Consider the following 26,374-nt stretch of genomic DNA (forward strand, 5'->3'; position numbering starts at 1 on the left):
AACATTTCAATCTCTTTACATGATTGTATGTACAGAATGACGTTTTTAAGGCTGAATTTGGTTAAAAATATATGAATATAACCTGGGTTCAAAGCCAGTTTAATCTACTTTTAATACTGTAGATAATGTAAGGAAGATATACAGTTGAATTTCGGTATCTCGTGCACCGATGGATATGTCAAAGTTATTTGTACTTCCCAATCACTTATATTTTAAGTAATTTACCATTGATATCTCGAATAATTGAATATCTCAAAGTTTTTTTTTACAAGTCCAACATACTTTGAGATAACGAGGTTTGGCTGTATTCCTTTCTAAACAAAGTATCCCTCCAAAATAAAAAAAAATGTACATAAATGTCATGCAGATTGAAAATGTCATGTAGATTGAAACTGCATGTCAATGTGACCAAAGGAAAATTTTTATGCATCTATAAATTAATAAATTCGTTCAGCCAATCAAATAGCACGTACCTTACAAACAAAAATTGAATTGTTCGTCTACATGAATATATATGCAGATATTTTACCTACATAATCATTTGTTGTTATTCGTCTCTCTGCCACGATTGACTGTCCATTTATTTACACAACATTCAATGATATAATACTGTGATTTATAGATACATATGTATGTGCATGTATATATCTGAAGTTAATAATAAATGATTACATATCTATTCTATGCCAGTTTTTCCAATTCTGATCAGTAAAATATAGTGCTTTGTACATATACATGACTGTATCCCTATTATATGATATCTTGTTATAATGACACCAAACCTCACACACGCACCCTTTTATTTTGTTTTCTTCAAATCGACGCACATGTTCACAGGCAAACTTTTACAGTTTTACCATTTAATGGCCTAGAAATCAAGATTCTCACATTTTCCGTGAACTTCCAAGCTTCCGGTAATATAGAAAAAAATTATACAGATCTTTCTGCTATTGGTAGATGCCATAATGGATTCACTTAACACGGCATATTAAAACGATTGGACGAGCGCTCGAGAGACATGGCGGTGGTATAGATGCTGGCTGCTTATAAGATTGTATTCTATCGATTCTCGAGTTCCCAGCCCTGTGATAGATATCCAACCAGGTACACCAACTGCTGGAGGAGCACTGCGCGCAGGAACAGACTCTGTTATACACTGGATCTCTGTGTGTCAACATTTTAGTTTCCCGATTCCTTAGAATTTGTTCTTTATTCTGATTGAATACACACAAAAAAAGAAAACCTCGCTGTAATAATAATTTCCTACGCTCGTGCAGGTGCTCGTGTTAGAGAGACAAGATTTGTTAAAAAGATTTTCTTAAACCAGGGATTTCGAGAGATATGGTCGTGATCACACGGTAAGTCTTCTGTACTTTTCTGTTTAGTGAGATATCTTAGATATTACGTTAAAGGTTAAGCAATAATCATCTTTTCCATAGTAAAAAAAAAAAGCTTGATACAAGATATCGATGTAATTGGAATCTGCGTATCGGGTATTCAAAACGACAACAAAGACTCGCGAAACCATTGTTGGAGCTTTAATTAAAGCACAAAGATGAGGTTTATTACTAATAAATTTTGTCTTTTCATCAATGCTGTGAATAGTTCATAGTGAATTTACCCAGCAACATTTAAATCGACTGTACTGCCATCATAATGAAATTGTTCAATCATTGATTAGCATTGTACAGATAATCAAAGGTATATATTAAAGTCTGGTCGTAGGTTTGCACTTGTTTGCCAATTCTAAGATCTCTGATGGAATTCGATACATTAAAAATGTCAAACATGTGATTGAAACTTGAAATTTCATTTTGAAAACGATTTGAATTTGTATACATCTCTTATCACCATGAAAGCGCTCGAGGAATGCGACTTTTCTAGGTAAATGGATAACAATATTGTATAAGAAATCTATATCTAGCTGCACTTTATCCGACTATTTTATCCTCTACTTTCAAGTTATAATATAATTCAAAAATCATGCGAGGTATATTTTCAGACATGAACGTTTAATATAAGTTTCCGCTCACGTCACGTCACTATCATCCCGTCTATATATTTAGATTATCATCAGCGACTCCTTAACACGAGTCGACCGGAAGCTAAAACTATTACCATTTCCGGTGTTCTCCAATTCAATCACAATTATACCTTGCGACGAAGTGAATGCCCCTTACCCGTGTAATTTGCTTTGGTATACCACCTAAATACCACATGTGTCAATTGCAATTTACTACCACCCGATACAAATAGACTCGTACCACAACAATGCGTACGTAATTTACAACCGCTTACCTTATTAGCAAAACTATCTGCATTCCTACCGACAACACATTATTAATACATTATATATATTTCAGTTGAATAACATACCTATATACCGGTATCGCATCAGTTGCGACCAAGTGGGTGTTTTTTTCATTTAACAAGTGCATATCATGATCAATGGACATTGTTTTCTTTATACTTTGATAGCAATATCATGGTGTTGGCAATACAGAACCGCAAAAAAGACCATAAACCACAACATAAATTAATGATTTAAAACTTATTCAACGCTGTATCTTAAGTTCATGTATATCAAACCTTTCTAAAAATGTTTTGAGACCAGTTTAGAAACGTATAATTCCATACGTCCATTCTAATAAGCAACTTTAGGCCTCGAGTTATTCCTGAAATTAATCTAATAACCTTCCAAAAATTACGTTCGTCAGTTGAGTTCTTCCCACTTGTATAAAAAAAAGATACATCGAAGCACGCGCACATGAATGTCTTTTGATAATAAAATCCAACGGTAAATTTTACGAGCGACACAAGATGACGTAATTTTCTTTGATTAAAAACAGACTTGAACCGTTCAAAATGTTTAAAGCAGTCTGGAAAAATGTTTCTAATTTGAAGATCTTTTACGTTTTATCCCCTCATATCTATTTTCCTTTCTTCCCTTAAAGTACCATATTTAAAAAACAAAAAATCCAACAACAAAAAAATGAATTTTAGTGATACAGTTATATACATATACATACCTGATATATAAATAATACAGTATATACAATGTGTATGCATATATCTACGTTTAGAATTAAAAATCTTTGAGCTGAAAGGAGAATTAAATTACATTGGAAGTTCATTTATATGCACCTGATAAGAAAGACGTAGGATTTTTTTTTTCACCTCAGCCAGAGTTGATTATAAACTATAGCTTCTTTTTTTGTTTTTGAGTTGGTACAAGTTAATAAGGATTTATCTAATAGCACATTTTCCTAAGTTCATGTACGATTGAAAAATGGAACCATTTTAACAAGAGCTTGGACTTTGGGTAGGATGTTACTATCTATTTCTTGCATCAAAACAAGTAAAAATCTGACACGGGCTTCAAGTGAAATATACACAGATTACGTAGTCTTAGCTCCAAAGCCAAATAAATATAGTTGACTTCAAAAAGCAATGGCTGAGTGGACAACAATTAAATAGACAGGCCTACGTCACGTTGTTGGACACAACTACCCGAAGTCCAAGCTCTTGTTAAAATGGTTCTAAAACCAACTGTGTGCTCTAAATAGTTTTTCTTACTACTTCTATAAAGCATTTTAATAGCGTCGGGAAATTGCGTTTTGTATTTAATCTGTTGTAATATTTGATATCAAAACTTTTTCCTTTTAATTTTTATATATCAATGTTTGTTTTGGGGTTTTTTTCATTTAACGTGATTTTACTTTATCAAAGCAACATCGGTGTGTTCAATGCACCATTTTATCATGATCAATTCAACGAACGAATGATATCAACTTAAAAAAAGCTCTTAATTTTGATGAACCTTCAAAGAACCGTGTATCGTGAAAAGCGTTATTAAAACAAGGTGTGTTTCAGATGAAGGAATGCTTAAGCCCCCGTATAACGGAGTTTATTGATTTCATAGATTTTAGGATTAAAGCGAATTTTACGTTATTGCAAGAACCCAAATAAAAGTCTTTTTTAGCTTTTTATTTTTAAGAGCTAATTGTTTCTGATGCATTATTTCAACTCCCTTTTTATTGAAAAATAATAATTCTTCCTGAGAATTTGAAGCACGCTATATAGGGAAGCAGTCAGAACGCTCAGAGTTGTTTATTGCTATTTCTTCCTCTCCTGGACCAAGATAATTGTAATGGGTTGTTCAAAACATAAAGACTCCATTCTCTGGTGGTAGCAAATAAATTCTATAATAGTTTACATGCTAGTAGTAGTACAAATCATTCTTGCCAACTACATTTTTCGTTTTTTCTGGAGTCCTCCTCCCTATAAACCGTGACAACATTTATACTGTAGAGAAAATGGTCTGTTATTGAACCTTTTTATATTCACATAAATCAGCAGTTTACATCTCTGACTATAACTAGTTTACTTGTGAAAGTCTTTTATCAGTTGATTTAATTAGAATGCAGTAGCAACGGTTTTCTAATATTAGCTGCAACTTTGCTAAGCCGAACGTCAATGCCATTAAAACATTCACAGCAGTTCGCATTTGAAATATTACCATATCAGAAAAGAAATCGCATCAAGTTGATTGTTGGGTTGTAATTCCAAATTATTAATGACCTGCATAAAATCAAGCAAAGCAATCAAAATCTTTTACAATTCTATGCATTTTCCTTTCATTCCAATTCCGAATCGCTGGCCCCATCACCCCTTAAACAACATTTTGTTTAGTATGTATTGTAAATATCAAATAAAACATCAATCACTTCTTGGCCACGGAAGTTGAAGTGATATATGGGTTGAAAGTTTCGTTTGATATTGCAGCAGTCTCAATTGATCTGAGCAGCGGCAAGTATCAATAACGCCCGCTGAAATACACAATACTGGGCATTAGAGACCTATAAATGGATTGTCCTGATCCTTGATTTCATGTCTACACATTCTGATCAAGGATTACTCAATACTTTTGTAATTTAGAAAAGACCAAAATCGTGCTCCAAATGGCCCGTTTTAATTGTATTGGTGAAAAAAGCCAGCAAGGTGCTGAGCGCTGTAGAATCACATTTAGATAATTCCAATCGACGTGTAATTTTGCAAATGTATTTGATAAATAGTAAGATACTATATTTGCTAATTATAAGGTCTTTTGCTGAAGTATACTTGTTGGTGAACAGATAAGTCGTTATCACAAAGACTATGAGCCGGGAGGATAGTCCTAAACCTTTGATCTATTCCCCCCTACTTGTCAGTGATTGGGAGATCCCCCTGTCCAAGTGAAAAGTTGTCATTAAAATTTGCCGCAGAAAACACCAGAATCGCGGATGCAATTAGGACAAAACATAGCGATTTGTTTCCAACCTGTCATTATCATTTCTCTTTGACTGATCAAAAAGACCAGTAATGAGAGTTTGTTTAGAATAATCGGTTTCTGCATCCGACGTAGGTCCAAAAATGGCGGTTATCAAAGTATATAATGGTAGTGTGGATGCGCAAATCTAGTCTTTGTTTTCCTGTTCGCCGAGGTATCTGTTTGAAATCCCAGAGAACAAAAGCAAACTTGCTAAATAAACTAGGTCAAAAAATCGTTCCCCGTTTCCATATGATATCGTAACAATTAATTATATTAATGGCGCCGACATATATATGGCCATTTGTGAAGGTGTTTCGTGTTTCCAGAAAAAAATCCTCTTTTTAAAGTTTCCGTGTTTATATAAAGTGAACCGAGGGGAATAAATACTTTGTAGGTTACTGCATTTGGAAGGACCATTGGGTATTCTCTAGTAAAGCTTTTCTGAAAAAAGACATTAAAATCTACTGTACTATGTATCCGTTTCAAGTGATGGATCTTTGTTTTTGAAATTTCCCAGGATGACTGTTGTAATGACTATAACATCTCTTAATTAGAATCATTGATCTTCATTCGATTTTTATTGAATTAAAACTGAAAGACAATTCGCCACACAACATAGTCCCTAGTGAATGAAAAATCATACTTCTTGTTATTATTTTCCCCTTTTTATCTGTACAAGATTAGTTTTATCTTTTGAGTATGATAATATTTGCTCGGTGCTGATATCCACAAGTCTTATGATAACAAAAATCATGAACGTATCTGTAGATTGTAAAAAAAAAATCATACATTGTAGCGTGCTACTTGAAATACATGTATCTCAATCTATCGAATTTTGTCACTGCGCAAATAGTTTTTGTCTAGAAATTGGAATTTCAAGATTCTTTTTCTTTGACTACCAATTGATATTCTTTTTTCCGCATTCCAAGAAAAAAAAACTTATCACGAGAGCTATGTGTGGGAACACAATGGCTTTTTCAGAAGCACGCGGTGCCGCCATTGTGGCAATTCATCACGACAGTTTCCCTGATAGATTGTTTTTCATTATTTTGATACAGAGAAAAAACCGTCAATCTATAGGACATCCATCAAATTGGACACCGACAACTAATCTAAGAACAATTATTCAGAACTTTGATTAAAGAATAGTCTTGGGATCAGGGTGTTGAATAAGCTTGCGCCAATATACAAGAATTTTGTCTATGTCTGGGTGCGTGATGCGTTTAAGGTAATGGAACAATCTACGTTTTGCCACGCTTTATCATTGATGACAGGCAATCATACAGTCTATATCTGATAAAGAATATTGTATGAAGATACACTTTGTTACAGAAATCGGTGCGTCTGAAATTACAATAACAAGTGCTGGTATTGGTCAACATTATAGGACTAGTTAGTGGCACTTAGATGCAGTACGTTGGTTTACCAATTCGTAGCAATTTTTTTAAATCAGGACTATTTCATAACCCATAGCTACATGTAGCATAGTGTTCTTGTTTATCATATTGTTACTGTGTTGGGCATCTGCAACATAAAGCCCACTAGTATTTGAACACCCAAGGCATCCAAGATCATAAAGTTCAAAAGACTTCAATGTCTTCTTACATATCCCATCTTCCTTTCATTTGGAAATTTAAAAAAAGTGGCTATGACACCCATCTATTAATTTTTCTTGCACGAAATAAAATTCACCAGTCACTGTATCTTTGAGTAACGTATCTGTCTTAGATTCGATGCCCTTCTATTTGGAGCTCAGATATTAAAGACTCGGTATGGTGTCCACAAAATCGATAGCCTTCGTCATTACCACGTACTGTCGCTGACAGCTCTACCAAGTCATCACCGCCCGACTGTCACCAAGATGTCGCCGAACAGGCAATCTTGTTTCACTTAACAAATTTGTTAAAACTATTCCATCAAGGTCATTTACAAACGTTTTTCCCGAAATTTCATTACCGTTTCACGAGCTCTTGTATGCTAGCACGGATGCTTTGGCGATTGGCGTCTCTTCCAATAAGTTCACCAAAAAAGACATGATCCCTTGGTTGGATCCAGAATGATGGACGCTAATTTGTATTAGACCATGCGGTCATCTTCTTGTCTTCCTAATGAGTCCGATGGGACAGGACAATAAGAAAACAATACGCTATAACCGTAAGGCGAATTATGACAGATTTGGAACTATAGTTGGACATTTTTTTTACTATTTGTTTCCCTATGCTTTCTGCAGTTTTTTCTTATGTTAGGCAACCGGTGTGATCTTGTGATAAGAAATAATTGAATTAAAATTTCTGCATTGATTTCAATTCATTTGATTAACGTGAAGTTCAAGACTATTTAATGCTTGTTGTTTCATTTAACCATTATTAAATCCTTTCTCTACATGAACCTTGTCATTTTTACGTTTGATTTGAAAAAGCAAATTTAAAAAAACCCAGTCAAAATGACGCCGTGCAATATATATCCGTCAATTCTAATTAAACCCCAACTTATTGGAATGTCAAATTGCTGTATTACTCATTTATCTATTGCATGCGTTCTTTTCCTTTTACAGACTTTCGTTCCTCCAGACAGAACATTTCATGTTTCTTTTTTTTTGTCTATTCTGATATTGATGAACTGCATGCGACTCATTTGAAATATTTTCATTATTTACTCTACAATCCAAACATGTTCAGCAATTAATTATGCATAATAATTATTTGACTTTTGCATGACATATTAAGGGACTGTTGATTTTTTCTAAACATAATCGTTATGTTTATGCCAAATTCATTATTGTATATGATTTAACGTACAAATTGATGTTGTTTTTCTCAATGTGAATCCGCATGTAGTTGGTCAAAGGACTCGAGCGTTGCGCTCATTTCGGACCGCTCTGGACCTTCATCAAAAAATCGTAAAGGACCGGTGAGGTCCGGGAACAGCGCCTCGTTTTGACACCGAAGGTCAAGGTCTTTTTTCTTAAATGTTGCAAGCTTTACTTTATTTTGCTTTAGTTTGATTTATCAAATCAGTGTGTGATCTTTCGTGCCGTATAATTTCGTATCGTGTTGTATTATCAGAAAATTAATGTGTCCGTGGTCACTGGAGATTCATACAAATTTAGTAGATTTTGGTCATGAAACAGAGAAGATACTTTCTAATGTGATGATTACGATTTTTCGTTTCCGCGGAAATTAAAGTACATGCTTCAATTTTTATCAACGTTGATGTTGCAAATTACAATTCAAAGTTTAAATTGGATACTGTTCTAGAACGTCTAAGTAGTTGTTATAGAGGAAAGCTACTTAGAGGCTGTGGTTGAAACGTAATGGCATTATCATTCGCGTCGTAACGTACAAAGATTAGTACCTGAGACTGTTATAATCATGTTTATCATACAGATTCAAAGTTACTTACAGAATTATTACTATGACACCTTTTTGATGCATTTCTGAAGAAAAAAATCCTGCTCTTTTTGCTTTCATAAAACGAAAATTAATCGGATTAGATTTTGATATTTTCTGTTATTTTTATAAGTGTGGAAAATCGTTTAAACATGAACAAACCCATCAAGACCTCTTACACATATTTTATTAAATGTTATTACTGTCATAATAAAAAAATTATAAATATTAAATTCACTCCCCCGCCCCCGTTCCCTAGGGCTATTTTAATATAATATATAAGACCATGATTATAAACACACCTTTGCGATGTTTGTTTTAAAGCTGTAACTTATATAAAGGTAAAAACAAACATCAAAAAGCCCTGTTACTTTGTCTAAAAGTGCTTAAATTCAATTAATTCCTGGAATAATGTGTTGAAATACTGTGTCGAATCAATAATTGCTATAAATAAAAGGGTTTAGCGACAGTACAGAAGGTAAGAAGGGTTTGGTCTTGTTTTTATTTTCGAAAAAGAAATACAATTGTAGCTGGTGGCTCCCATATAGCGTTGGTGAAAAAGTATTGATTGTTCCACATAACACGTTAAGAGTAGCATAAAAACTATCAGTCGTTGTCAAAAACAACACTCCTTGCTCGAAAGAGACAGTGATGAAGACATTCTGCCTGTGAAGAAGAAATATCTAATCTTTTACACCAACTCTTATTGAAACATGACCTAAGAAATCCTCACGTTAGGAGACACAAAACGGATTCCTTATTCCCGCCTGGAATACTCCGGCAAATATAAAGCCAATTTTGTTTCCGTGTTGAAGACGATTTCATGGTCTCCAAGGCAGAATGATTTATCAAAGTTGAGCTTCTTTCGTGATTCTGATTCTGAACTTTTTGACTAGAATAAGCCGGAAAACAGAACGTGTGTCCTAAGCAATAATAATTTTTATGTGATTTTATATCGTTGACAACTACATGAAATAAAGAAGCATAATTTGCATTTCTTTAATATTACGGAAACGTTTGAATTTATTTCGCAAATAAAAAAAACTTTTTCCGTATTAACCTCCATCTTAATCACGTTCATAATGAAAAAGGTACAGATGACTTTAATTTGTCTTTAGTATGCCTTTTTGTTACCAATGTTTTTGCTATAGTTGCTAATTCGCATAAGAGGGCTGGATGACCGGTTTTAGACTGCAGTTATCTTCTCTTCATTGTCAAACGATATAGGAAAATATACAAGGCTAAAATAAATGAATTTTTTTCTCGTTACTAAATAATAGTTAAAGGCATTAAAAAATCATTTTAAAAAAGGATAGCTAATTTGCTGACCACCCAACCTTATTAAAAAGAGAAAATATCTAAAAAATAAGCTTGATATTTTAAACTCCGAACACAGCGAAGTTTATTGGTAAATACATTTATATATAATTACTGTAAAGAGCATCACACGGAAATGTCAAAAAATGTACATGTATGTTTGATGTTTTGTTGTAAAATCATAACTAAAGATTTGTAACTTTAAATCTCTTGAATGAGAATGATTCTCTTCTGTCATAAGAGAGGTTTTTCATTACCCTTATAGATGGCCAGAAGGCCATTGCCTTTACTGCCACATATTGATTTTAGAGCCACTAGCATAATGTCCCTATAATTTCTGTATATACAAGCATGCTAAGTTTATGAGTCTGCATTTGATTGCAGACGTTCGATACCAAGCTTACAGTTTTAGATAAGAAGAGTCGAAAATAATTTCTTTTTCTACAAAATGCACTTCACCTCGGCGTTAAAAGTTTGTCAGGGAGCACAACATCAGTGATGTGTATCTTTGCTTTGAATTGGTGTTTTTAAGTATCTTAAAATGTGTTCCAAAACAAATGGCCCCATTGTCTGGAAATAAAAAAAGGATTTATGCGATAGTTCACACGATATCGCTGCACTTCGCCCCGCCGATGTTATACGTACAATACAAACACATTTACATGTTAGGTAATGGAGGCAATAAATTATTTGATTATGATAGACTAAGATTAATCATATCCTTGCGAACTTTATGCCCGTCTATTTCGAAAAGTTTAGCAATGTCAGTGGTGCATATCAGATCTCTCCTAGGAAAAGGAACGTATATCGTAAACTGCAACATAGATTCAGAAAGAATCTTGGACGCAAATAGTTTTGCCATTAACTTGTCTACCAGAAAGATATACATGATGGTTTTCCATTGAAAGTTATTGAAAAAAAGAACATATTTCATCGCCAATAAAATGGTTATAATACTCCGTATTTTCTCATCAGAAAAAAAACATAACAAATGATTTGGGGATTATCTTAATATAAAAGCTTTGCTGTATGGCGGTAGATAACAGATCAAGTGTGTTTCTTATTTCTTTAATCGCTAAAAAAAAAATCACGACGACATCATTGTCTGCTTTAAGTCAGTCGGTTCGCATCATATCCAAACAACGCCCTAGTTTTATATGATAAGAGAATCATTAGTCTATCAGAATCCTTCTACAGACGTTGTAAGGTTGCTGAACCCAAACGACATAAGTGCGTGACCGGGTGGATACAGGTCTTGGAAAAATCACTTCCGCTTCCGATTAAGCATAGACTGTCGACAATTTCTTTGACGTCGTAAGCCACTCAATAAATCAAAACACTAATCTTGCTCTCGATGTTTGGTTTTTGTCTCTTCGTTGATTGCATGTTTCTGTGTGAGACGTTTCTCTGATGGACTCTAAAACACAGGCGTCGCCAGATATTCCTGTACTTTTCCGACGTGTGATGTTTGACTGGATGTGACGCCGAGTTTGTCGTTTGGATGAAGATAATGGTTGGGATTTGCGTTGATTGATCCGGAAACACCGAGTATTCAGGCGACAGACGACTGCTGTTGTCCTTGTGTGGATACTCTCTCTCTCTCTCTCTCTCTCTCTCTCTCTCTCTCTCCTCTCTCTCTCTCTCTGTCTCTCTCTCTGGTTTGATGGTTTTTACGAGCCATCATCAGGGTTTATTTTAGGACTGTTAAGGTTTAAACAAATTCATCTCGAAGACACACACAGATACACACACAACGCTGATATACTTTAAATGTTCTATGAAACCCGTTGTGTTGATATTTTTTTTGTTAAAATCGTTCAAAAAACGTGAAAAACTATATCTTGTATCAGAAATGAAAGAAGCATACTGTTAGACTTTCAAAACAATAATGTGAGTTCAGTGTGCGAAAAATTTAGCGGAAAATTCGAAACAAAATGTAGTCATAACATAATATTTCTGCAAAAATTAAACATCAGCCATATTTCCCGGATTTTTTATCGATGACCAAAGAATAATTGTTAAAAAATTTATCTCATTTTTCGCTTCCAAAAATGTTGAGCGGGACTAATCACATGCAGTATATTAGAACCATTTTAACAAGAGCTTGGACTTTGGTTAGTTGGTGTCAAACTGCAATGTGACATAGGCCTTTCTATTTCATTGTAGGCCACTCAGCCATTGCTCTTTGAAATCAACACGATTTGTCTGGCTTTTGAGCTAAGACTACTCAATCGGTGTATATTTCACCTAAAGCCAGCGTCATTTTTAACTTGCTTTGACGCAAGAAATAGATAGTTACGTCCTACTGAAAGTCCAAGGCCTTGTTAAAATGGTTCTAATTTATAACGTACTTTTAATAGCAGTCAGAGCACATAAAGGTACAAAGGTGTAATTGTGTAATATTGTTCAGTAATTGATAGAGTTAAGGTGCAATTCAATGTCGGATAGTTCTTAAATATAAACAATACGCTTGGAAATAAACACGGTTTACTAGATCTCGATGCCAAAGCCTAACGCTGTTGAGCCAAAGACATCCGTTTTACACTCTTGTAAAAAAAAAAGGTTATTCCAATACAGACAAGATCCAAATTTACATTATCAGTTTCACCAAAATTAAGATATTGGGAATACATGTTATATGTTTTGGGAGAAAATATTGCGATGAAGAACATCAGGGTAGGTTCATGTTTAATGGACAGAAGCAGAGGGGCACAAATTAATGTGGAATTCCGTGAATCGTCAGTTCGCTGGTCGCTCGCTACTGGCATCATACAGAAACGAAGCAACTGCTTGCGTTCCTTAACATATGATACCAAACTCGTTAAGGTGCAATAAAAAAGATCCTTAACGCACCAGGAAGAAATTATAGCTTTATGGGAATGTCAAGAAAACCGTCTCAGACTTTCATAATTTAAAATTTAATTACACTGCCGCCATTGTTGTTTTTCACAGTGGGGAGCTATTCGTGTTTTATTGTACTTCTAAACCCATATTAAATCTCGGCGGTTAATATGAGATAAAAATACACAACGTGAAATAGGGATGGGGGTCCTGTTACAAAAATACAAGCGATGCATCGACACCAATATAAACGTTATAGTGCGACATTCGCCGATTTTTTTTAATAAAGCAGTTCGTATTTTTGTCACCATCTTGTTCACGTGATCACCCTTCTTGTAAACGTGCAATGGCTGAGTCGAGTTTGTCACTTATTGCTTCATGTATAAAATTGCCATCAATTTTTGACAAATTTGAAGATGGGGGAACAAGGGAGCGGAAATGCCCATTTGCTTTTGTCGTAAAAAACAATTTCAAATTTTTTTTTTTCCAACCAAATATACTAGATGATGTTATATTACAAGTTTACAAAAGCACGATTTCTAACTATATTCAGTTTTGAATATTTTAACAAACGATAAGAAAAAAAAATAATTCTAACGTTTTGGTGGTATCGAACCCACAACCTAAAAACCCTAGCTCTATAATGTTACCTCATGTCTGGTGCTCTTTTTTTTTTTCTTTTTTTTTTTTTATCTTTTTCATGTCTGGTGCTCTAACCACATAGCCATTTCAGACACAACAAACATCATTGTTAAATTCTAAATGCAACTTCAACCACGAATTGACGGACTTGTAGTATTTCTCTAAAACGTTAAATTGTTGGGATACAAAATGACATTTTTAAAGCATTGTGGGTCATCTCTCCACGTTTTTGTTGATTGAAATCGGTTTGATTTCCTTTAAGACTCATATAGACTATGACAAAAATATGGAGCCCAGACCCACTCTATAAAAGAAGAGGCATTGAAGTCCTAAAAATGACACTATTTGGAGGTTTTGACACGCATACGCCAGTTTAAATCAACCTATTCTAAATATTTAACATATTTAAAGGTAATTAATCGATGTTATGGTAAATATACATTGTTTTCAATAATTGAGAAAGAAATTATGAGATTTGTTCATATTTTAATTTGATAGTATCTTATCTTTCCTCATATGGGCAGTTTACACGCCTTATTCACCCATCTTCTTACGTTATTTTTTTGTAATTTGTAATCTTAGTATTAACAGCCTGTGTTGTGATATGACATTGGATATAAGGATAAAAAGATAAAGATAACAATATTTTATTACTTCGAAGCAGAGAGAAGTCTTTAGATAGTGTAGAGTAGTATGCAGGCAAGTTATGATTTCAATATATAAAAAGAATGGAGATGCATGCGTGTGCTATAAAGATGTCAATGTAAATATAAATATTGCATCCACTGATGGGAATTGATTGTTTTGAGACCTATCAAAGGAAAATCTATCTAAAACAACATGACAAGTATGTTAATTGCAAAGCATGAATTTTGACTCCATCATATCTTGTTTTCGACACTGCCAGAAATAAGATGAATATGACTTAAAACAAAAATATTTCTTTTCTAGCGCCAGGAATGTTTTGCTATATTGAAAACAACAAATATTTTTTTTCATTCGATGAGAAAAAAAAAAGTCATAATCAGTTGTAAAAACAAGCATGGGTGAATTTGGCATTTGATTTATCAAAAATGTTATCATAAAGCATTCCTCCGACTACATATCATTCCTCCGGAGATCTGCTGCACGCTTATGGTTCTTGAGAAGGGTTTTTGGCCAGGGAAAAAATCGCTTTTCTCCGGAACACAGGTACCGCCTGTTTCTCAGATCGATACTGTGCAAAGACTGCGCGACGGAAAAACTAAATGTGCTGAAAAAATGTTTATGATGACGCGTCTATATGCTTCTTTGATGAACCGGAATCTCTGCCGTGTTCGTCTTTAACCGGTAGAATTTCATCCGTGGCTTTTGTGATCGAAATAGTACTGTTTGCCTTTCTCTTATTTTAGGGGGAGAATTTAATGATGCTTACGAAATTGGCGTCCAGAGACTGTTTTTCCTGTAAACTTGAATGAGGTAGGTGGTTTGGTCGTATGTGGTTCTGATTATTCTATTTTCATCCCCACAAGCAATAATCCAACTGACGAAGGACCAAACGTAAAGTATTGATCAATGAACTCGTTTTTCCGACTAATACCGAGGTTCGTTCGCGGAGATGTCTAATTTTATGTAAATGCTAATCACCCGAGAACGCAACTCAAACTTCAGAGAACCTGATTACGAATTTGCATTTATTCTGGTCTTTTGACATAATAATTCAAACGAGGAGATGCTTAATATGCACATAAAAATTAGATTTGGGAAATAAATTTATCGTAATTGAATACTGGCTTTGAAGATGACGCTCCGGGTTGGCAAAATTATTCAAGATAATTTCGTTTTTGTGTATCAAAGGGAATTGGGTGTGTCGATGATTTCGCTCAATGAAACGTAGCTCATTTGTAATTTGTATCCACTTCTTGTTGAAACACTCGATAATCGTTATCGCTTTCTTACTCCGACTGTTGGTGATCGTAACATTTACATGTTTCGGTTAATTCATTATCATTAATGATTTTTTAAACCGAACGCAAGATAAGTAAGAAGAAGCAACGGTAAAATGAGACGAAAGGTTTCTGTTTAACACAAAGCATATTTTATTGGCTTATTTTGTGTGTCTGTGTTAACTGTGTGATAATAAAATAATCTTTTATATTCATTTTATCATTACTCTGTCTATAAAGACGTAAAGAATAATTCTGTATTTCATCGACACAGACTTTATTATGAAAGATGTTGATGCGCTATTTGTACATGTATATGTGAAGGATAGTGTAAACATATTACATTTGGATTGTGTATTCTTTTTAGCGTTTCTGATCTAAAGCGGCTTCCTCTAAATTAGGTACATCGCCAAATGCCTTGCGTACATACATGTACATGTATATAAAAATAGGTACCCTCACAAAATACGCTAATTTAAATCCTCCCCAATTTGTTGAAGTATTAATTTCCGCCAAATGTAGTACATGTTAAATATAATGCGTTTATAGTATTCTCTCATTCTGTAAACAGTTATGTTGTAAATTTTGAATTTAGTGGATGGCAGTTGTCATGTTGTAAATTTTGTCCATCTATTTACTGCCACCCGGTAAATTCAAAATTTACATAACAAAACTCTTTCAAAGACTCGCTAAGATTAGTTGTTGTCATTATTAATATACATTTTTTTTTCGTTCTCAATTCTTAGGAGTAGATAGGTGGCTGGGGTGTACACGTGTATGATAAAAGTTAATGGGGGGTTGGGGTTGGATGAATATGTTTAGGGCCATCACTATGACTAACAACTGCAGAATGTGGAGATTAAATAGAATGTCGCTTTTTACTGGTTCAGCATTTCCAGAGGCTTTCTTTTCCCTCTGGATATAAACACAGTCGCTGATCAATTGGCAGAGATTTTGAAATTATCGGAAAGTTAACGTCACAAGCGCTAGTGTAATAGCACAATTTAAGTATGGGCAAAAAACAATAAAAAGTGCCGATTTTGAAGATTACATGCCACTTTTTTGTTTTCCGACAACAAATGATATAAAACGTCGTATTAAAAAGTTAGAAAATCCAAAAGTGTAAGCATAATTCATGCTGCCGCTTGCATTATCATGCTTGTCGGTGTAATTGCAGGGCTACGAGCATATTTCGACGCGATTCCTAGTATTAATTTGACATAAAGGTCGCTGCGTTAGGCGGAAGTCGTGCCGACATTTGTTACCATAACTTTGGAAACCAGATCTGATACAACTGTCTTACTGCAATCAAATGGGTACTTAAAATGCCCTACTTCTGCCATAAGCAATAAATAAACATTAGTTTACAAAAACTAACCCTCGCACGGTTTTTTTATATTTTTAAATTTTGCAGATCGACCACTGTATTCATTCAAAATCTGCAGGTTTTTTATTTGAATTCTCTGTACGTTGAATCCATCTTGCATAATTTAGGCCAAATTACTAGAAAAAAGACTCAATTAAGAATATCGGAGATACGTGTATCGCTGGTGAAATATGAATCAAGATTAGTCGGAAATTTTTTAAATAAAAAGCATTTTTGTCCCTAAGGAGGAAATTTTGTGAAAATTATAAATCATAAATTCCGTATAATGCACGAAAATCTAACCTTAAAGCCAATATTTTACAGAACAAATAAAATAAAACCGTTAGCATTAATAATCTTGCCACAATGCATATGTCAAACAGCAATTTATAGACTTTTACAGAAAAAATACTACTCTCTAAAAAAGCGGTTTAGATTCCATTGGAGTTTGATCATCCCTGTGTAGTATTACGTCACATGGGACGCGGGGAAAATCGGGTTTTCTGCAAGACTATACATCATAATATGGTCCATTCTTTAATACTTGATTGTAAACTTTTATTTGATATATACCCCTACTCAAACTTTTTTATAATGAAACAAGCATTCTGAGAGTATTGCATAAGCAATACACGTCCCCTACCGGTTTGTAGAAATTTGTGTAAACAATGCACTGTCACTGATGCAGACTATCATTTCTTACCGTCTCAACAGACCAACCCGATAACGAACCCGATTGTAATAATACAAAAAACCCTGTCGATTAAATCTACAACACAATGCTTGACACTATTTTACAGAACTTATTTGTTTGTTAGAAACATTAAAAGGAATGGTTCAAGTAATGCACGATATTATTACTGACAACATACTTTCCCCGTTTATTTGATACACACTAAGCCCGATAACGAACCCGAACATTAAAAAATTGGAATATAAAAAAAATATTTTTTCGAAAATATGTCAACCAGTCGCTACAAAAGTGTAAACTTGATCTGTAGTTTGACATTTTGAAGCTGTTCAGCAAATTTAATATTATTCCTCAAACGCATAAAGAAAAAAGTGTGGAAAACTGAAGTGGGACAGACAGACGGACGAACAGACGGACGGACGGACGCAGAGGAAAGCTATAGTCCCCTCCGGTGAAAACCGGTAGGGGACTAATAACAGTATGCCAAATCACTGTATAGTAGTCGTACATATATGGCGCGTGGCCAAATCATATATGTCTACTCTGTATTTCTAGCTACTTCTGAATAATTTACGATGAAATCTGATCAAGTAAAAATACCATTAATCTCATCAATTAGCGTCGAATGCTGTATCCAAGAAATAGACAGTAATTGACCTAATAATGAATTTATAGACTCTCTTTGGTGTATGATGTGGAGAATGGAGGTACATAAAGTTCATTAGTAGCACAATCTCTGCGAACGTAACACGTGTATGCGTGAATACAACAAACAATGCGGACTTTTTTTCCATCAGTGTGCTTAGGAATGTGTGATTAGTTATCGAAACTAACTTTTGAAAGTACAATGTCACGTATTATACTATGTACACAAACAACTTTTCTCATTGCTTCTAAACAAGAAGGAAAACCTAGTTGTTTATTCATTATGAAATCAATAATGTTGCTCAGCGTACAAACAGTGCATAAATAGCATCCTTTCTGGTAATAAACAAGTGTTTGTTTGGGGGAAAAAAGAACATACACGTTACACGTTGTTTTTGTAAACTTTGTATTCCTTTTGTAAAACAATATAGTAGAACATCATACAAGATCCCATATATTTATATTAACATCGTTACTATTGTCTTTTACTAATTAACAATTTTTAATTGTCAATGTAGTCATGGACTCATTGACAATTAAAAATTGTTAATTAGTAAAAGACACTATTGAGAATATCGAATTATTGATGCAAATGCATAATTTACACTTTAATGTCAGTTTGTAAAATTTACATTAAATCCATTCAGTTTACTCAAAATATGTTGAAAATATTGCACACATGTATAATCTTTGTTAGATAAGAACAGGCGAAGAACAATCGCTTTATTGTGCTTTTAACCATCTTTTTTTTTCATGAACAGATTTTTGACCTGTTTTTTGTACAGTAAGCATACATGTTCTGCGGTAGTGTTATAAGTAGTAACATTAACCCTAGTTAACCCATAAAGAAAGAACAACGGTAATCGCTTAAATAAAACTTATTTTCAAGATAAGTCGATTCGGCGGCTGGTCTGACTGGTGGAGATGCGCAGATGGTCGACACACGGCGCACTCCATCAAACTCTGCCCGTAATTAACTGTTCAAAAAGAGACGAGTACATTTATTAGGGAATCACTTTGTAAGAAAAGTGAAATCATTTGGATAATGAGAAATCCACTTATTGCTAACACTCCTGCCGCAGATTACATCAACGCTTTAGCTCTCATGGAGACTGTGTGCATTACCATTAGGAATCACGAGATCTTGAAAGTAGTTTTGAACACCTTTCTATGGAAATGACAGAAAACGCATTAACTGTTAAAGATGTATGGGATGCGCTTGTAAGTTGAAGCAATATGAGAGAATCTGTTATGATGTAAAGTATCATAGGGCAGACTGAATGTTTTTTGGCATCTGAACTAAATTGGGTTTTGTCTTCCGATGAAACAAAAATGGCATTTTATTCAAGGGGGAAACTATATGAAATGAAAGGCATATTGGATTAAACGTTACAACAATAACAACTTTACACGAAAATTTTTTAGAGAATGAAGTTAATTTGTATCGTGTTCACGCTGAAAGAGAATGTTTGGTCAACTAATTACCCAAAAGATCAGTTACATTGAATTTTTTTAATATATGATATTTTGTGAGATTTAGTAAAAAAAAAAAAAGTAATTTTTGGTTTAAAATTTGAATATTTTATCATGTCTTTCAATAGAGCTCTTCTTATCAGGGAGATAAAGAGAGTAGTTTAAAATTGACCACGACCATCGAGCCCCAGTAAAGACAAGCAACATTGAAAATCACAATAACTGGTATGCGAATGATTAATCAAGTTAGATTTTTTATAAATAATCTAAACGTGTACTGTTCTCACAATTCTCTGATATACCGCCACTGAAATAAATACATAATAATAGGTTTAGGTATTTTATACAAAACATAAAAATGTTCATCAATCTTTGAAAGATATTTCTCTCGAATGACTTTTTCTTTCACATGTCCAATCCACTGGCAAGCATGTGGATTGTAATTCATTTTATGATAGACGAAACGGAAATATAATGTACGTAGAGACAGAAACACATACCAGAACAACCCGATAAAACAATTATTCACTGTTGATTAGTAGGTTTGGTATGAAAAGAAATCCCCTAACCATTGCTTAAGGATTGGGTTCCCCTTCAAAGATTGCAAAGACCTGTAATTTGACAGTCAGGATTTTTCGTCAGAATAATGACTTTGCAAAATGTCATTATTTTTTTATGCCCCTTCGTCTTTTTCGGTTAATTACACGTTATTGCAGAAATTTAACACTAAATTATCATGCTTTTTGTATAAAATGTCTGTTTTAGACAAATCAATCAACTCTCCTTTAAAACAAGCTCCATCGATATTTTAATCAAAGATCTTCATTTTGGGTGTCTCTGATAGCTAGAACTTATTTACCTATAATACATATATATGTATATTTTCGACAAGGAGCAAACAGCAACAAAAGCTTATTAAATACTTGAAAATGTATGTAGGAGTAAAGAATTTAAAAAAAAAAATCTAGAAATAAACAAACACCGTTTCCTTTATAGCCAGCTCACTATACTAATATTTAGACCTATGTGAATATAAACCCCAAATTCACATGATGATTTCCAAGCTTTCTAATTGCTCCATTATACATACACTAAGGATGCTGACAGCTGCGTTGCCTGTGTGAGAGTTCTGTACTGTTTCGCGAGTTTTAATTAATAAACCTTGTTTGTTGCTTCAGTAAAACGGAACCTTTTCAAAGTGCGACCAAAAAACTACAGAAAAAAACTTGAGAATTTTACAGAGCTTCCAAGTAAACACTTGACTGAACAGTGATAAATGTACTCCATTGTCTCTTCTCTCACACAGTTCCAAAATTGTTGGAATTGCTAACTGCAAGAAAAATATTTATTGCCGACGTTTTCTAAAAGCTTTAATGAAGAATTCCAATACTTTGACGCATTTCACAACCAGGAGAGAAAAGAGAACGTCGTTTCATTTATCTTTATTAACAAATATTACTGTTGAAACTCACATTTTCTTATTGAGTAGACGTGATTTAAGTGATAATGAGCAGTAAGTAGGTCACGTTGTGTTTGAATACTGGCACGACCTAAGACTCCAACGGAATAGCAACATTTTTTTTTCTTAGAAAGCACGAGATGGGTGACAGCATAATCAATTGTATGGGTGATTTAAACCTCGGCGTGATTACTAGAGAACACACAGAAACATTTCTGCTAATGATTATTGATAGGGAATGTCCAGTATCAATAATTGGCCCTACTTAAACAATTACTCGCCAATCAATTTGTTTGTACCGATGCTCCCACACAACTATTGATCCATCCGCCATATGGACTTGAAATTCAGGGGAACGCGAGGTATTAACTGTAATATTCGGGGTTTTAATTCATTTTAGGGAAGTACATGTGTAACTTTCTGATGTCTGTCAACTGTGTATGTTAAGGTAAGAAATTCCACTTGGTTTTAATAAGCACTAGGCTGTTTGGCGTGAATTTTAAAAATTTAAATTATTGCAATACCGAGAAAAATTATCATTCGGAATTCAAGTACTCACCAAGGTATGAGTTAAAGAAAGATAATTATTGTCAATTAGTTGAAAGGCGCATTATACTAAGTAAATGCACAGAATTCCTCGCAAGAAATCATATTCAAGTATGAACCCTTTATTAAATATACATTTTTAAACAACAGGTGTTGCTAATCTACCTAGTTTTTGGAACTTGGCTACTACAGATACCAAACATCTGTCTCTCTTGGAATTTAATCCACTTTTTTTCTATTAGAAAAGTGTCTGCCAAGCAAATGTTTGCCGTTCTCTTTACTCGTAAATATTTGGATATTGAAATCGATATGTAAGGGTGTTCACGCAAATTATTAAAAGATTGTATCACAGAGAATCACCATTTGATTGTAAGAATAGAGAAATAAAAGCAATGTGACATATGAACTCCTGCGCATTGCTTATACTTATTAGTGTAGAAGGGGCTGAATAGTCGTGGTCATTTTTTAGGCTATATTTACCTCCTTTAGATGAAGAGCTCTGCATAAAGATATGGGGAAAGGTTGAAATTTTAAAGCTAAAATGTTAGGAATTTTTCATTACAAAATGATAGTTTGTGGCAAAACATATCATATTTAATAGCCGCCTTAAAGCATGATTTTGATCAAGTTAAATTTATTCTACCTCAGATAACAGTTATCAGTAAGATACTATACCAATGAAGTTAATTACTCTACTGTTACCATGGTCACTGAATACTTACACTATATTCAGTTCATTTAATTTATTTCGTCGTTAAGTTACTTTGAATCTTTCAGTCAAGATATTTTTGACCATAGTTTTTTTATTAGAACATCCTAATACCTTCTTTTGAAAAGCATCACCTTGTCTGCGGGACGATGAATACGTACTATTTATGACTTTAAAAAAAATTCTGATTTCGTTTTTACATGTAAGTAAAAAAAGAATCCCCAGAATAGGTTTATATATATATATATTCAATCCAATATTCATTTCATTGTCTGTGTGGGCTTTCCTATAACTGCTATGGACGATGGGTACGCCATTAGAGGTCATTATAAGTTTAAAGTTCTAGCATTTCATGGAGTATGTCGATCGGAAATTTGAAATAAATAACTAATGTATCATAATTTGTCACCAATGCGAAGCGGAAATGAGTACTGCTGTACTTTCAAATGGAAGAAGAAGGACGAATAATAGACAAACACACATTGCTTGTTGTTATATCAATTACTTTCTTCCAATAACTTGATATTTGAATTCGTTCTTGCTGTGAGCGTCTGTCCGGCTGAATCAAATAAATGGTTTGGAGAAATTTCTTCTATCTCCTCTTTCACTGGTTTGATTAGCGCTGTTTCACACGAGGACCCTAGGGGCCCCTAATGGTGAATATAAGAATCAGTATGTTCTTTTTCATTACCTGCCGCGGGAGAGAACGTGATTGGTTCAATCTGCCTGGAGACCGCGCGGAAGAAAACTTAGCAACGGAACGACCAGGGGCTGAAAATCGTAGCGCACTCTTTCTCCCAGACCAACTGGTCTCCATAGTGCCCGCTAGTGGCTGGCAATAAAATTGCGTCGTTAATCCATTTAATTGAAAGAGAAAGTTTGCAATGCGATTATACTAACATCAGGTTTTCAGAGACACGCTTAGATTACGGAGATATCTAATAATTGTTCGATTTTCGTATTTTTAGCTCACCTGAACGAAGGCTCAAGTGAGCTTTTCTAATCAAAATTTGTCCGTTGTCTGTCGTCGTTGTTGTCGTAAACTTTTCAGATTTTCATCTTCTTCTCCAGAGGTTGGATAATTTCAAGCAAGTTGCAAAAAGCATCTTTGGGGAAAGGTTTTCAAGTCTGTTTAAATGAAGGGCCAAGTTCCCTTTAAAGGGGATATAATCTACAATTATTGAGTGGGTATTTTTCAAACATCTTTTCAATTACAAACCAACCAGAAAAGCTGTAACTTGTTTGGAAGCATCTTCAGGTAGTGAAGATTTCAGTTTGTTCAAATCATGATCCAGGAGTAGGGTGGGATCACAATTTACATAAGAATATTTGGAGAAAAGTCTTAAAAATTTTCTTCTCAAAAACAAAGTGGCCAAATAAGTTGTAGCTTGTGTTGAATCGTTCTGAGGTAGTGTAGATTTAGGTTTGTTCAAATTATGATCATCAGGTATAGCTTGGGCGGAGCAACAATGGGAGAAAGTCTAACGTTTATATAGATATATATTCTTAAAAATCTTCTTCCTTAAAACCAATTCACTAGAAAAGCTGTAACTTATGTGTAAGCATCCTTAGGTAGTGCAGATTCAATGTTGTTTTTCAAATCTTGATCCCTGGAGGTAGAATGAGACCACAATGGGCTGCGGGTTGAATTTTTACATAGGAAAAAAAAATTTTTATTCTCAAAACTCAATTTTGAAAATCTTTTTATACAGGATCTATTTTAATACATTGTTAAAATATTTTGTATATGATTCCAAAAAGCCGATTTTTTCATGGCTGTCGATCGTTGCTCAGGTGAGCAATGTGACCCACATTTTTAATGTTAGAGCATAAACAATCATTTGCAGTTGAAGCAATTAAAAAAATAACAAAGTGTTTCTTTACTTTCAGCTTTTGATGGTAGATTAGAAGAAACCGTGACCAAGTGACCAAAATGGCTCAGAACGTGACAGACATTTTGTACAACGTTACCGGTAACATCACGGAACTGACCACACTTGGGATGGCCAAGGGAGAATCGGATCAGATCATGCAGAAACGGGGACTTGCCGTGCTCTTTATCGGTCTCTACATCATCATCTTTATCCTAGGACTAAGCGGAAATACACTGGTAGTGTATGTGGTGGTCCGCAACAGAACCATGCAGACAATCACCAACATATTTATCACCAACCTCGCTGTTTCTGACATTCTTATATGTCTACTCTCTATTCCTTTCACACCGCTCGGATATTTTCTGAATTCGTGGATGTTCGGGGAGGCGCTGTGTCACATAGTTCCAATGTCTCAAGCAATAAGTGTCTATGTGTCCACGTTGACTTCCACCGCCATTGCAGTGGACCGATATTTCGTCATTGTGTACCCGTTCAAGCCCCGGATGAAAGTGATGATTTGCTTACTCGTCATTGTGTCAATATGGATCATTTCTATTTCCATATCACTTCCACTCGGTATTTACATGACACTGACTACTGAGACTTCAGGTGAGCACAGGTGCGCTGAAGAATGGCCACGTGACCAGGCTGGGCAGTTTTTCACGGTCACTAGTCTTGTTCTGCAGTACGTAGTGCCTTGTAGTATTATAACGTACTGTTATCTCAAAGTATCGCTGGCGCTCAAGAAACGCTCCAGAACAAAAATAGGGAGTGGCTCAAAATGTCGTGAGAGGGACGAACAAGAAATTCGACGAAAGCGTCGAACAAACAGAATGCTAATCGCCATGGTAACTATATTTGTTCTCTGTTGGCTTATGCTCAATATCGTCAATGTGACAATTTCGTACAAAAAGAATTATGCTCATTGGTATTATTATACGCTTATATTTTTTATTGCGCACGTCATTGCTGTGAGTTCAACCATATATAACCCCTTTTTGTATGCGTGGATGAATGATAATTTTAGAAAGGAATTCAAACAAGTTTTGCCTTGTCTTTTCCGTGGTGATCGGGAGCGACATGTCAACGGAAGTACCACAAACACTCAGTACACTAACGTGGACAATCAGCCGTCTGTGCTGATCAATCGATCACCGCAGAGAGAGTCCGATGAAATGAACAACATGAAAAAATCCAAGGTGTTCTATGACACGGAATCTGAGAGAGTCCACCTGAATCAGCTCAATGCTGATACCACCGACGATTCCGTGTGAACCCTATTTTTCCAATGTACTATTTTTTCATTCAGAATAAAACAAAACAAAATTGAAACTTTTCTTGCATAAAAACTTCGATGCAACCTTCAATAGGAAAGCTTGAAACTGGATGACCTTGTGACGGTATATGAGTAATTCATATTTCGCTCACTCGCGCCGGTACTGTATGGAAAACATGAACTAACTTAAAGAATCTTTAGCAAGAAAAGATATCTGAGTAAGTGAATAACAAAATTCACATGGGATGAGAAAAAAGGATAAATAGTGTTTGCAGAAGCATCTTGGCTCCAATGGAAATTATAGCCGCATAGTTCAGGGTCTCTAGGTGTACTGTTATAACAAAGGCCTGGGTCGAGGCACGTTTTGAAGACTCCGAGTAGACTGTACACAATTCCGTATGGAAAAAAACTTTCAACTGATTCAGAAGTTTGATGTATGTAATGAATGTTTTTCTTTCTTTTATCTCGCGATGAGTGCGCCGTATTCTACGTTGGGGAAGCACCTTAGGTCCCTGTGCTTCACGCCGTAGACACCGAGTCCTCTAGATCTGATAGGAACTGTAACTCTAGATCCTGAATATACTGTGTAGTTGGGTATTTCGCGTGCGTTTATATTTCGTTTTTAGCTGATTTTTTTTGTATCTCTTAACCCTGTAAGTTAGTAAAGAAATTGTTCTCGTACATCTGTTATCTATTTTAAGAAAATGATGTCAATTTTAATGTCTGCATTCGGAACACCTCTACACAGTACGGCAGTAAACTTTATAATATCCTTTTCCTGTTTATTAACGGAGGAGTTCATTGATGTGTGTAAATGAGATGTTTCGGTTTAGAAAAAAAAATCGTTCATTATGCTGTAAATTTTTATTGTAACTTAGGTGTTGTTGAAATAAAGAAGTCTTTTAATCTT

The 26,374-nt window shown here is 34.6% G+C and overlaps 1 protein-coding gene across 3 annotated transcripts; it reads left to right on the forward strand.

The window, feature by feature from the left end:
* Positions 1–1,013: 1,013 nt before the first annotated feature.
* Positions 1,014–26,374, forward strand: LOC128182543 (prolactin-releasing peptide receptor-like). Of its 3 annotated transcripts, XM_052851239.1 has the most exons (3): positions 1,015–1,358; positions 14,892–14,958; positions 24,205–26,374. In XM_052851239.1, the coding sequence occupies exon 3, from the start codon at positions 24,248–24,250 to the stop codon at positions 25,460–25,462; it is 1,215 nt and encodes a 404-aa protein (XP_052707199.1). In that variant the 5' UTR covers positions 1,015–1,358; positions 14,892–14,958; positions 24,205–24,247; the 3' UTR covers positions 25,463–26,374. The 3 variants fall into 3 exon arrangements, with proteins under 3 accessions (XP_052707201.1, XP_052707199.1, XP_052707200.1); XM_052851241.1 differs by lacking the exon at positions 14,892–14,958 and having other exon boundaries at positions 1,014–1,358; XM_052851240.1 differs by lacking the exons at positions 1,015–1,358; positions 14,892–14,958 and adding an exon at positions 21,375–21,507.

This window comes from Crassostrea angulata, chromosome 4 (assembly GCF_025612915.1).
Source record: "Crassostrea angulata isolate pt1a10 chromosome 4, ASM2561291v2, whole genome shotgun sequence".
NCBI lineage: Eukaryota > Metazoa > Mollusca > Bivalvia > Ostreida > Ostreidae > Magallana > Magallana angulata.

What these genes read in the sequence shown, in the direction of transcription:
- LOC128182543 (XM_052851241.1), top strand. Translation starts at nt 24,248, where the DNA reads ATGGCTCAGAACGTGACAGACATTTTGTACAACGTTACCGGTAACATC.